Source organism: Babylonia areolata, chromosome 13, assembly GCF_041734735.1.
Source record: "Babylonia areolata isolate BAREFJ2019XMU chromosome 13, ASM4173473v1, whole genome shotgun sequence".
Lineage (NCBI taxonomy): Eukaryota > Metazoa > Mollusca > Gastropoda > Neogastropoda > Buccinidae > Babylonia > Babylonia areolata.
Genome location: NC_134888.1, coordinates 19,098,309 through 19,111,167, shown reverse-complemented (window position 1 = coordinate 19,111,167; position 12,859 = coordinate 19,098,309). Strand labels below are relative to the sequence as shown.

The window sequence follows — 12,859 nt, the reverse complement described above, 5'->3', positions numbered from 1 at the left end:
GTCCCTGACCCTGTAGTTTAAATTCACGTACGTGTATATATCGTTCGAGCCTATCGAATTAGAATTTGTACAAAATCAAGGTAAATTGTGACGGTTTAACTCGTTGGTCGAAAATTATTGGGGAACTTATTGGGAAACATATTTTCATTTAAGAACATTATTATTGTTACTATTGTTATTATTATTATTATTATTATTATTATTATTATTATTATTATTAGCAACATCAGTGATAGAAGCAATAGCAGTTCTGCCAGCAAAAGTAGCTCTTTGTGCAGAAAGCGCAACAAGAGTAAGGACACATAAGACCTGTGACTGTATATATAACTGTTTATAATTGCCACGTCTACGTACCACAATTACTACTATTACCACTGCTACTGCTGTTACTTCTCCTGCTCCACCAGCAACCACAAAACTACTACTACTACTACTTCTGCTACAGCAACTGCTGCTTGGGTTGCCCTATTGTTTTCACTACACAACATGAATGAGTGCTGGATGTCTGAGATCGATGCTGTTCAGAGGACACATTGTGCATGGTGTTGGAAACATAGACCACACATTCTGATGAAGGATATCATACATGGATACTGGTCAAGACGCACCGTTTATTAGATCCACCAAAAGCACACCATTTTCATTTTGATTGTGATACTTATGGGGTTAATGCCTGTTTCACAACACACAAGCGCAAGCATCGCATTTCTTTTTTTCAAAAGCAGAGCGAATTTTTCAAAATGTTCAACATTGAAGTTTTCCGAGTATGCTTGAAGCTCACAACAGCAAAATTCCCATGCATGATTATAAAGAGAACTGGAACCACTGCTTTGTTGGGTTTCCACTCAAGCTTTCAATGTGAGCAGAAATCATATGAAAAATCGAAGGTTTCCGAAAATTATTTGAAGACAAATCAAAATGGCATTATTTGCAAGGAGTAATTTTAAAACTTTCGATAAACCGTTAGAAGACTGATAAAGATGGCGTCACTTGCAGACAGCAAAATAGATAGACGCGTGTAACTTGACACCAAACTGTCATTCAGTTGAACACCTGTGAAAGCAGACTAACACCCTTTAAACTGAATACGGTTTGCATCGTATCAAGCTATTCGGCTGCTGATGTCAACGCACTTTGTGGTCAAAGGGAAGTAACAGTCTGCTTCTTTTTAGAGCCAGTTATGTCCCTTGCTAGTTTTGTCCTGTTCGAGGTTGTGTTGTTGTGGTATTGAATAACTTTCAAAATGTTTAGTTTTTACCAGGGCCGTGTTTACTTTGAGCACAGTCTGGATGAACGGTGATCGTTCATTAATCTGCACAAAGCTAGAGAAAGCCCAGGTCTGCGCAATGAGCAAACACTGTGACCAAAGACGTGGAACAAGCTCCCTAATAACCTCCGTCATTCTGATTCCCTCGCATCTTTTAAATCTCGTCTCAAAACTCACCTTTTCCCTCAGCAATAAGTTCAATTGTGGCAGGTCCACTTCCTTTTCGTTAGGTGTGCTTGACTATGTGTGTGTACATATGTATGTGTACATAACTACATGCATGTATATGAATGTGTATTGTGTTTGCGTGTGTATATGTAAGTTTGTGCCTGCCAATGTGTGCGTATGTGTTAGGGTAGCTATTAGATACACATGTATGTTAAAATGTATGTATGCAGTGCGTGTGTGTGTGTGTGCGTGTGTGTGTGTATGTGTGTGTGTGTGTGTGTGTGTGTGTTAAAATGTATGTATGCAGTGCGTGTGTGTGTGTGTGTGCGTGTGTGTGCGTGTGTGTGTGTGTGTGGTCACATTTTGGTGTGTGTATGTAACATAGATATAATGTTTTATGTTAACAAGAGCGTTTTTGTAAAGCACCTAGAGCAGATTTCTGGATAGTGTGCTATATAAGTATCCATTATCATTATTATTATTATTATTATTATTATTACCAAAATTATAAGTTGTAACCCCTCCCCAGAATAAGACAACCTGCAGGCCTTGGTGCATCACCCTCGTCCCAGCAGCCATGAAATGTTTCAAATGAACTGTTCTCAAGCACCCTCTACCCGAACGATTTATTCTTAAACGCGTTCTGTCTCAGAGAACCCCATTCCTAGACTCAAATCAGTTTGCATACAATGATCCTTACAGAAGTACTGATGACGCAACTCTCGCCGTTCCTCCACAACACGCTCACAAATTTAGAAACACCTGTTTTTTTCTCACTTTTTTGACTCACTTGTGCAAACAAAGTGAGTCTATATTTTAACCCGGTGTTCGGTTGTCTCTCTGTCTCTCTCTCTCTCTCTCTCTCTCTCTCTCTCTCTGTGTGTGTGTGTGTGTGTGTGTGTGTGTGTGTGTCGTGTGTCCGTGTGTCTGTGTGTCCGTGGTAAACGTTAACATTGACATTTTCTCTGCAAATACTTTGTCAGTTGACACCAAATTTGGCATAAAAAAGGAAAAATTCAGTTCTTTCCAGTCATCTTGTTTAAAACAACATTGCACCTCTGGGATGGGCACAAAAAATAAGAAAAGAAGCCTAATTATATGCAAACTGCATTTACTGTTATATTTATATTTTTTGTATTCTCTAAACTTGGCACTTTGACCTCTTATTCTGACACAACAACAAGAGGAGTCATTATTATCATTTTTTGTTCAAACAGGAACTTCTTTTGCTAAGCATGGAATTTGTATTTATTTTGCAAACGTTTTGGTGCAGAGAGTAAAAAAAAGGGAAATTACTCTGTAATTAATGCTAGGGGACTTAATTCGCTTTAAACTGATATTTCTCATCTTAAACATTACATTTTGAAATTATACTCAATACATAAAAAGCTTGGATTTAAAAAAAAAAAAGTGTATCACAAGTGAGTCTTGAAGGCCTTGCCTCTCTTGTTGTGTGTTGATTTACCCTCTGCATTCAGTGATACCCAACTTCATGCGATGACCATAAAACTAATTTTCCTACGACACCAGTCTCCATATTGTTCTGTTGATCATCGGCTTTCCTTTGAAAAGATTTCAGTCTGTCTGACGTCAACAAACTCTTGTTTGCAAAGTACACTTCCAGTGGCTTCCAACAAGGCACTGTATTATTATGTGGAGCGATGACCTAGAGGTAACGCGTCCGCCTAGGAAGCGAGAAAATCTGAGCGCTCTGGTTTGAATCACGGCTCAGCCGCCGATATTTTCTCTCCCTCCACTAAACTTTGAGTGGTGGCCTGGACGCTAGTCATTCGGATGAGACGATAAACCGAGGTCCCGTGTACAGCATGCACTTAGCGCACGTAAAAGAACCCACGCCAACAAAAGGGTTGTTCCTGGCAAAATTCTGTAGAAAAACCCACTTCGATAGGAAAAACAAATAAAACTGCACGCAGGAAAAAATACAAAATAATGGGTGGCGCTGTAATGTAGCGACGCACTCTCCCTGGGGAGAGCAGCCTGAATTTCACACAGAGAAATCTGTTGTGATAAAAAGAAATACAAATACAAATACAAGTATTATTACATGTCTTATTTACTTTATACAAAAACGACTGTACTAGCACTGATACAATTTCTTTCGTGACATATCATGTTTCTGCACTTCAAGACCTATCAAGTTCTATTATACTTTGACTGTGTGAATGCTTCGGCAACTTGATGTGAGGAAAACTACTCAGATGTAAATGTGCAGAAGACGAAAGAAATGTTGAATGATTAAGAAAGATACCGTCCACTGTACCAGACCTTTGTATCCGTGAATTGAAAGTTCATCGAGAGGATGCGTATAAATAACAGTTAGAGGCAATAAATTGAACTTTGCTGCTGATATACATTTCATTCATAAACAGTGTCAGCCCAGACGCCATTGCTTACAGAAGCTCAAAAACCTCACATCAATTCATGGTGGGTAGACATTTAATTGCAAAAAAACAAACAAGAGAGGCAAGGCCTTCAAGACTCACTTGTGATACACTTAAAAAAAAATTCAAGCTTTTTATGTATTGAGTATAATTTCAAAATGTAATGTTTAAGATGAGAAAGATCAGTTTAAAGCAAATTAAGTCCCCTAGCATTAATTACAGAGTAATTTCCCTTTTTTTACTGTCTGCACCAAACGTTTGCAAAATAAATAAAACTTCCATGCTTAGCAAAAGAAATTCCTGTTTGAACAAAAAATGATAATAATGACTGCTCTTGTTGTTGTGTCGAATATCAGATCAAAGTGCCAAGTTTAGAGAATACAAAAAATATAAATATAACAGTAAATGCAGTTTGCATATACTTAGGCTTCTTTTTTAAAAAAATTTTTGTGCCCATCCCAGGGGTGCAATAGTGTTTTAAACAAGATTACTGGAAAAAAAACTGAATTTTTCCTATTTTTATGCCTAATTTGGTGTCAACTGACAAAGTATTTGCAGAGAAAATGTCAATGTTAAAGTTTACCACGGACACACAGACACAGACAACCGAACACCGAGTTAAAACATAGACTCACTTTGTTTACACAAGTGAGTCAAAAATCACCGAACGAAAATGAAAAAAAAAAAAAAAAAAAAAAAATCAATACGGTAATCAGAACAAGCTTGGACGTTTACAGACCATACTCGAGCACGAATTTGAAAAATCTCAGAGACACATAATTATGCCAGTAACGGATGTGTCCATCGTTGCTTGCCGGGCAAGTGCAACAGAGTTGCGTCCCATGGAACTGACCACCCTCACGAGCAACACCCGAGGAATGGCAGACCACCCCTATTTGAAGCCTTTCCAACAGCTTGGATGGAGTTGATTACCACGAAGATGATTCGTTCGATTTCGTCTGGGTACAGGGTGGAAGGAATATGCGTCCATTATTGCTTTGTATCGCTTTGCATTGTATTGCATTGCATTGCATTGTATTGCATGGTATTTCACTGCATTGTAATGAATTGTAGTGTAGTGTAAGTGTATCGTATAGTATGGTATCGTTTCAAATTGTATCGTATCTGGTTGGACTGCACTGGACTGGATTGGATTGTATTAAGTTTTTGTCACAACAGATTTCTCTGCATGAAATTTGGGCCACTCTCCTACTAGAGAGAACATCTCATTACAGTATGAAGTCACCCTTTTTTTCTGCGTGTGTATTTATTATATTCTTTTATTTCTTTTCTTCTTTTTTTTCTTTACTGTCATATCAAAGTGAATTTCTATGCAGAGTTTTGCCATGGACAAACCTTTTGTTGCCGTGAGCAGGTATATATTTTTACGTGCGCTAAGTGCGTGTTGCACACGGGACCTCGATATATCGTCTCGTCCGAAATACTAGCACCCAGACCACTACCCAAGTGTCTATTGGAGGTGGGAGCAAAAATCCAGGTCCCTACATGGGAATCGAACCCGTGGTCGTTCGCGTCCTGCTCGGGTGCATTACCACTAGGCCACCGCTCACTTCTATTTCTTTCGCCAGCGTGTATTTATTCATTTGTTAATCGTGGTTGCTGTTAGTATGATGATGATGATGATGATGATGGTGCTGGTGGTGATAGTGGGAATGATGGTGTTGATTGCTGTTTTTATTGAAGTTTTTGGGTTGTCAAACTTGTCCTCGTTGTTGCTGGTAGTGATCGGTTTCACGCACGTACAAACATCCCCCAACTCCCCCCCGCCCCCCCCCAACCCCCAAGCCCCCCCCCCCCCCACACGCTTGCACGCGCATACACTCCCCACACGCTTGCACGCGCATACACACAGACACACACACACACGCGCGTGCGTGCGTGCGCACATCACCGCCCACGTTCATGTATATAGAAAATACAAATTTATGAAAACTCGTGAATTAATCCTCTTGCCGCAATCCCACTCTCCAATGCTCAGCTGGAAAAGAGAGAGACAGAGAGACAGAGAGAGAGAGAGACAGACAGACAGACAGACACACACAGACACACACACACACACACACACACACACACACACACACACACACACACAGAATTCGCAAACATCAGAAATCATTAGAAGAATGAACGTCGATTCTATGTCCATGAAATTTAATAATCACACAACACTGATGACTACATCGATCTCTACTACACAATACAGAGTAATCAATGAATAAACCAACATTGTCTACCAACCTAATATCAAACATGCTGAAAGTAAGAGCATTTAAAAAACAACAACAAACATTTCTGTTCGAGTTTAACATTAGTCTAAATATACAGACATACAATAGTGATAATATCATTAGTTATTACCTATGATTTAAACTGCAAATCAGAAAAAAAAACCATTGGAAAGTGAGAGCATTTTAGGTACCGAAACTAATCACAAAGGATTACAACAATATGAATAAAAGAAAAGACAAAAAAAAAAAAAAAGAAAAAAAAGAAAAAAAAAAAAGAAAAAGAAAGAAAGAAAAGAAAACCAACTCATTCGTGCAGTAATAATCACGACACCAAAATCATGTCAGACAGGTACCAATAAACATAACGATTTCATCTGTGTCAACACGGAAAGATACCAATCACAAGATACACAAGATACATCAATATCCGCAATGTCTGGGATTTGAAAGCAAAAACATGTAAAGATGATTTCTTTTATGAACAAGAGAGGGAACACCATCAAGACTTATCTGTGTTGCTCAACCCACCACAAGAAAACAGTACAACAACTCAAAAGATTAGCTAAACTGGCTGATCAAGGACAGTCTTCAACAAACTGTATCCAGATTTCTCGTCAAAAGAACAAACGAACACAATATAATTTTCAATCCCCTTTTAACCCCTTTCAGGGTCGGGTTGCCGGCGACTAAACCGGCACTCCCACCGCCCCCTTCCGGGACTGGTGAGGCGGGTGGCTAGACACCCTTATGGAATTAAACGAGATCCATAAAAGTGCGTCGGCTCAAGACAAGAGAGCCACCGACGGCCATCTAGCTCCACCGTGCTGTGTGCATGCCACACGCAGTTGGCCCCCGGGTTGTGTCTACCCATGCATGCGAAGTCTGGATCCGGCAGAATCTGCGGAAGAAACCTATCGGTTCAACGGAGAAACCTATAACTCTAGTAGGCGTTACATCAAGCATACATCACCAGCAAGCGACACAGGATAACAAAATGCCCAATTCTCAATAACTGGAAAACAACAACAACACCAACAACATTGGAGTGATGGCCTAGAGGTAACGCGTCTGCCAAGGAAGCAAGAAAATCTGAGCGTGCTGGTTCGAATCACGGCTCAGCCCCCGATATTTTCTCCCCCTCCACTAGACCTTGAGTGGTGTTTTGGACGCTAGTCATTCGGATAAGACGATAAACCGAGGTTCCGTGTGCAGCATGCACTTAGCGCACGTAAAAGAACCCACGGCAACAAAAGGGTTGTTCCTGGCAAAATTCTGTAGAAAAAATCCACTTCGATAGGAAAAACAAATAAAACTGCACACAGGAAAAAATACAAAAAAAAAATATGGGTGGCGCTGTAATACAGCGACGCGCTCTCCCTGGGGAGAGCAGCCCGAATTTCACACAGAGAAATCTGTTGTGATAAAAAGAAATACAAACACAAAAACAAAACACAAATCAACACACTCCATCAAACTAGCAAGCAACATAAAACGCCAGGAGGTGTTCAGAACTACAAACTGAACGATTTGCCCTCATGATCACAAACAACTTTCGAGTTTTCTTTGCGGTCGGGATGAAAACAACTTTTGGTATTTAGATAAGTATTAACACTGTATCAGCACTGTAGACTGTACTTCTATGGTTATTTTCGTGATTTTTAATTCATATACATGCATTTAGTTTCTTCATTCTTCAGAAAGCTCGAAATGATCCTACAGAGCTCACGCGAAGTAAATAGTTAACTTCAGTCTCTTAGCTTGCTTTAAAAAAATTAGTATGACTTAGGAAATGTTCATATTCATCAACAGAATCTTTCGCACATTTTTTTTTCTCGTATTTTTTAAATTCTAGTGTCAGTTCTGCCCTGCGTCGTTGCAGGAACAGTGGTGCTTTGTTCCCTGTTTTCCTGACAAAAACAAAACCGTGCAACAAATGAAACCATTCACTCGTCCTTTCGATCATCTCGCTCTCTGATCCTGGGGACACCCGAATCCGGGACCACCCTGATGTTATCGGTGTCCGGAATGTCTGCAACTTCCGGCCCGTCTCCGGACTGATTTCTGCAGCGGAGGAGAGCTCGGTAAAGGGAGAACACTCGCCGGTTGCAGACAAAGGCGACGAAGACGTAGAAGCCTTGCAGCCCGCAGAGCACGATGAAGACGTACCAGATGACGACGTTGTCGATGGCAGCCGTGGCAATGCCCACCAGCCAGTTGATCCCTGGGGTTAAAGATTGAAAGGTTAAGTTGATGCCTGGGTTAAAAGTCAAAGTTTAAGCTGATGCCTGGTTAAACGTTAGAAGTTAAGTTGGTGCCTGGGTTAAAGGTTGAAGGTTAAACTGATGCCTGGGTTAAAGGTTAAAAATCAAGTTGATGCCTGGGTTAAAAGTCAAAGTTTAAGCTGATGCCTGGGTTAAATGTTAAGTTGATGCCTGGGTTAAAGGTTAAAGGGTAAGTTGGTGCCTAGGTTAAAGGTTAAATTAATGCCTGGGTTAAAGGTTTAAAAATCAAGTTGATGTCTGGGTTAAAGGTAAACGTTTAAGTTGATACCTGGGTTAAAGGTTATGTTGATGCCTGCGTTAAAAGTTAATGGTTAAGCTGATGCCTGGGTTAAAGATGAAGTTGATGCCTGGGTTAAAGGTTAAAGGTTAAGTTGATACCTGGGTAAAAGGTTAAAGGTTAAGTTGATGCCTGGGTTAAAGGTTAAGTTGATGCCTGGGTTAAAGGTTAAGTTGATACTTGGGTCAAAGGTTAAGTTAATGCCTGGGTTAAAGGTTAAGTTGATACCTGGGTTAAAGGTTAAAGGTTAAGTTGATGCCTGGGCTAAGAGTTAAAAGTTAAGTTGATGCCTGGGTTAAAGGTTAAAGGTTAAGATGATGCCTGCCATACGAATAACTCAACACTCCATAACAGGGGAAAAACCAACAGCAACAGAGAACGAAAATGAGAAAGGTGATAAAAACATAAAGCGTGTCCTGCACTTTATCAGGTGTGTGTGTGTGTGTGTGTGTGTGTGTGTGTGTGTGTGTGTGTGTGTGTGTGTGTGTGTGTGTGTGTGTGTGTGTGTGTCCTCTGTGTGTTGATGCTTACAATCAGATTCAATAAGTGTACAGGGACAGGAGTGAGGAGGTGAAACAGAGAGCAAGAATAGACAAATCAGTGGCGGCATTGCCACGACACAGTCGAATCAAAGTTTTTAAGCTCTTCCCCCCCCCCCCCCCCACACCCCCCCCCCCCCTAGGTCGCATGTACAGCGGAGTAAAGAAAAACAACAACATTACTCAGCGATAGTTTTAAGCTCTAAATCATACATAGAGCTCTAAAAGCAATGAATATACATAATTATATTGTTAAATGTCCACTAATGTTATCCAAGATCGCAGTACTTCGTTATTCTTTTAGTTATGTGCGCGCAGGATCAACGTCATAACTAGCCTTTTCCGTTTCTTCAAAATACATCGTTGTAAACGATGGGTGGGTGCCACCATTTGGTTTGCGTAATAATCGATATTTGAATAACATATAAATAATGTGTTTGAGAAAAAAAAATAACCTACCGACCCCCCAGACACAGACACAGACACACACACACAGACACACACACACACACACACACACACCACGCACAGCACATACATACCTGTACCCACGAACAACCCACCCACTTCTTTAGCAACAACAACAACAAGAAGCTAATTTGTGTTTACACATTTCTTCTGTCATTACTACTGTATTCGCATGTCAAATGATCAGTACAATGACAAGGCCGGCGCTTTCTTTTTTTTTTTTTTTTTTTTTTGAGGAAGTGTCTGGGTTTGTTCCACTGTACCTTTTATCTACCTGGGTGCTAGCTGAACTGGTAGCATCAGCAGGATTGACTTGAAGTTGTGTACCTTGTGAATGAAGAGTGTTACCACTCTTTACTATCTGTTAACAACAACAGCAAAAACAACAAGAAAACAACAACAACAACAACAACAACAACAAAAAAAAACAAGAGCAAAACAACAACAACAACAACAACAACAACAAACACCCCAAAAACCACCTCACCAGTGAGGGTGGACATGCGGACATACAGCCCCAGCTGCCGTCGCTGGCCCTGAGTGGCCAGCTTGGCCTCGTGGTTGAGGTGGCGCAAGCGTACGACCGTGAGCAGGAACAGCAGCGCGTTCACCCCGACGGCCAGACACACGGGCACCACCGAGGCCGCGATCAGGCTGGGCGTGTTGGACACGTAACAGATCCCTCGACCGTAACCCACGTACACCTCCCCTTCTGCCAGCTCCGGCCACACGCAGACCCAGCCCTGTCGGTACGCCAGCCAGTTCCCGGCCAAGGTGGCTCCCACGATGACGGCGGGCACGAGCAGGGAGAGGAGCACGTGCTTGACGAAGAGCCGGGACTGCTGCTGGTTGCTGTCTGACTGCAGGTGGTGGCGCGAGGCCAGCACGTGCGCGAAGACCCGGTACATGTGCAGGGAGCAGATGACCATCCAGGTGAAGGCCGACAGGAGGGCGAAGTGGATCAGCACGCCCAGGAGGGTGCAGAGGGCCAGGATCTCCACCCGAGCCACGCCCACCTGTCATGGTGTGTAGTAAGTAAGTAAGTAAGTAAGTAAGCAACACGTGTCCTTCTTCTTCTGACTTCAGTCGGAGTCTTTAAGCCTTTGGTGTAACAGCCTCAAACTACCCCTCCCCCTCCCCATCCCTCCAGCTTCACCCCTTTTGGATTTTACCCCGGATTCACTTTGGGCTGGCCTCGATTGTCTCCTCCGGGGTCGTTTGTGGCTAGTCAAGATCGACTACCCCTCCCTCCCCCCTTTCTCCCTGTTGGAAATGAACCGCTTTCTAGGGGTTTGATTAAACTATTGAAAACGGAAATGGTGTCGGTTTGGGCTACCTACCTTCACTCTCCCCAACTCTATCTCTCTCCATTATAACTGAACGGAATCAAAGAGGTAGAGGAGTCCAGCTTCAATAGCATGCACTGAAGTTCCTCCTCACTACAAGGTGGCGAAAGTAAGGGAAGGGGGTAGGTTCAGGACTACCCTGCACTGACACTTCTCCATGTGGCGGAGTTAGAGGTGTGTGTGTGTACGGAGGGTGGTGGTGGCGGGGGGAGGGGGGGCTGGGGGGGGGGGGGCATCGTGTTCACTCACCTCAAAGAGCAGCATAGCCACCAGAAGGGACGTCACCAGACCCATGGTGTTCTTGCCAGGCAGACTCCTCAGCTCGGCGAACAGACAGTAGGTGAGGAGAACGAGGAACAGGCCCACCACGGACAACGACTGGCATGCCACAGACGCGTAGATCATCTCAGTGGAGAAGAACTTTTCGAGAACCAGGGGCGAAGAAGAAAGGCGGCTATGCTTGGCGTACAGTTGATCCACACACACCATCACCACGTCGTCCTGCCCCAGCTCCACGAACTGAAAGCTGATGGTCTGATCTGACGGACTGTGGTACACCTCCCCTGTCTCCCTGTCCAGACTAAGAATGATTTCCCCGCTGTTTTCATTGAAGCTATGTGCAAATCGGTATTCGTTCGTGCTCCAGTTTTTCGCTTTTTCCATCAGTGGGTTTCTGTAGGTCCTGAAGGCTTCTGTTCTGTTTCGTTTCGAGAGGTTGAATGAGACTTTAGTGCAGTTTAAAGTGGGCTGGACTGTGAGATACTTCCCGCTAGGTAAATAAAATTCAGTTTTACGCAAGACATCATCGGGGACATTGAATGCATAGTCAGAAAACACTCTGTCAGCAAATACACGATCAAAACCATTCACGTTTTGGATTTTATCGACATCGTGCATTATTTTTGCTTTATTTTTGTTTGAGAACAAGTTGGTGAGTTCATAAAGTCTCTCGTCCCCGAAATCATAAGTTGTGATATTCAAGGTGGACGGAGTGACAGCGAGCAACACATGTTCCACCTCCTGAACTTCAGTCAGTTCCTTTACGAATAGTCTTATTTTCATATCTACTTCCTTTACAGTCACAATATCGTCACCATCGTCGTTGTTTTCAACACGAACGACCATTTGGAAAAAAGTGTACTCAAACAAGTTTGGGGGCAGTTGTCTGTCGAATTCATAAAAAATACCAGTAGCGTATACACCAAGAGCCAGGAATTTCACAATAGCGGGAATAGCGGGAGAGTCGATATTCATAGGTATCAGGCGAAGGTTGAGTTCATAGCCAATTCCCTCCAAACTTTTAACTGTGGGGAAGCAGCGAGATCCAAGAATTCTCTTGCCAAGAGAGCAGTGCAGTGTTCGGCATCTTGCCTGTTAACAGAAGCCGCTGTTTACATAATTTCCATATATCACCCTTTCACATCCACTCGACAAACAAAAGATCAATCCATATCACTTCCTACACCTTACATCTATTACTGAACATCCGACCATTACAACTATTTGTTTACGATTGAAACATAACCAAATGGTTTAGGTCTCTAAGCTTTTGGAGTAACCAGTTCAGAACAATGGTTAAACTGAAAATATCCTGCTGTTCACTGTTGGTGACACAAGAGAGTATAACGACAGCCATGTGACAAAGCATGGCAACTAATAGATAAAACGTACATTTCTAAGCAAAATAACAACACGATTATTCAGAATATAAATGGTCATGGGTCAACATAATTATGGTAACTAGACAAATCATTGTCAATGATAGAATGATAGCGTTAACCACAAGAGGATACAGACAATAGCACAATGCTCAACTGGAGTGCTGTACTGATGATAACGTTTTCTAAAACAACGTCAAAAT

General features: G+C 42.2%; 1 protein-coding gene across 1 annotated transcript; it reads right to left on the bottom strand.

Annotated features, from left to right (window-relative positions):
* Positions 1–8,029: 8,029 nt before the first annotated feature.
* On the bottom strand, positions 8,030–11,661 carry LOC143288712 (latrophilin receptor-like protein A). Its single transcript, XM_076597340.1, has 3 exons — positions 11,248–11,661; positions 10,140–10,668; positions 8,030–8,307 (listed from the first exon to the last, which is right to left on the bottom strand). Exons 1-3 carry the CDS (start codon positions 11,659–11,661, stop codon positions 8,030–8,032), a joined length of 1,221 nt encoding a protein of 406 aa, XP_076453455.1.
* Positions 11,662–12,859: the final 1,198 nt, after the last annotated feature.

Coding starts and splice junctions, on each gene's coding strand:
- LOC143288712 (XM_076597340.1), bottom strand. CDS start 11,661: ATGGAAAAAGCGAAAAACTGGAGCACGAACGAATACCGATTTGCACAT. Junction 10,669..11,247: donor TGGCTATGCTGCTCTTTGAG/GTGAGTGAACAC, acceptor ACACCATGACAG/GTGGGCGTGGCTCGGGTGGA. Junction 8,308..10,139: donor CCGCATGTCCACCCTCACTG/GTGAGGTGGTTT, acceptor CTTTAACCCCAG/GGATCAACTGGCTGGTGGGC.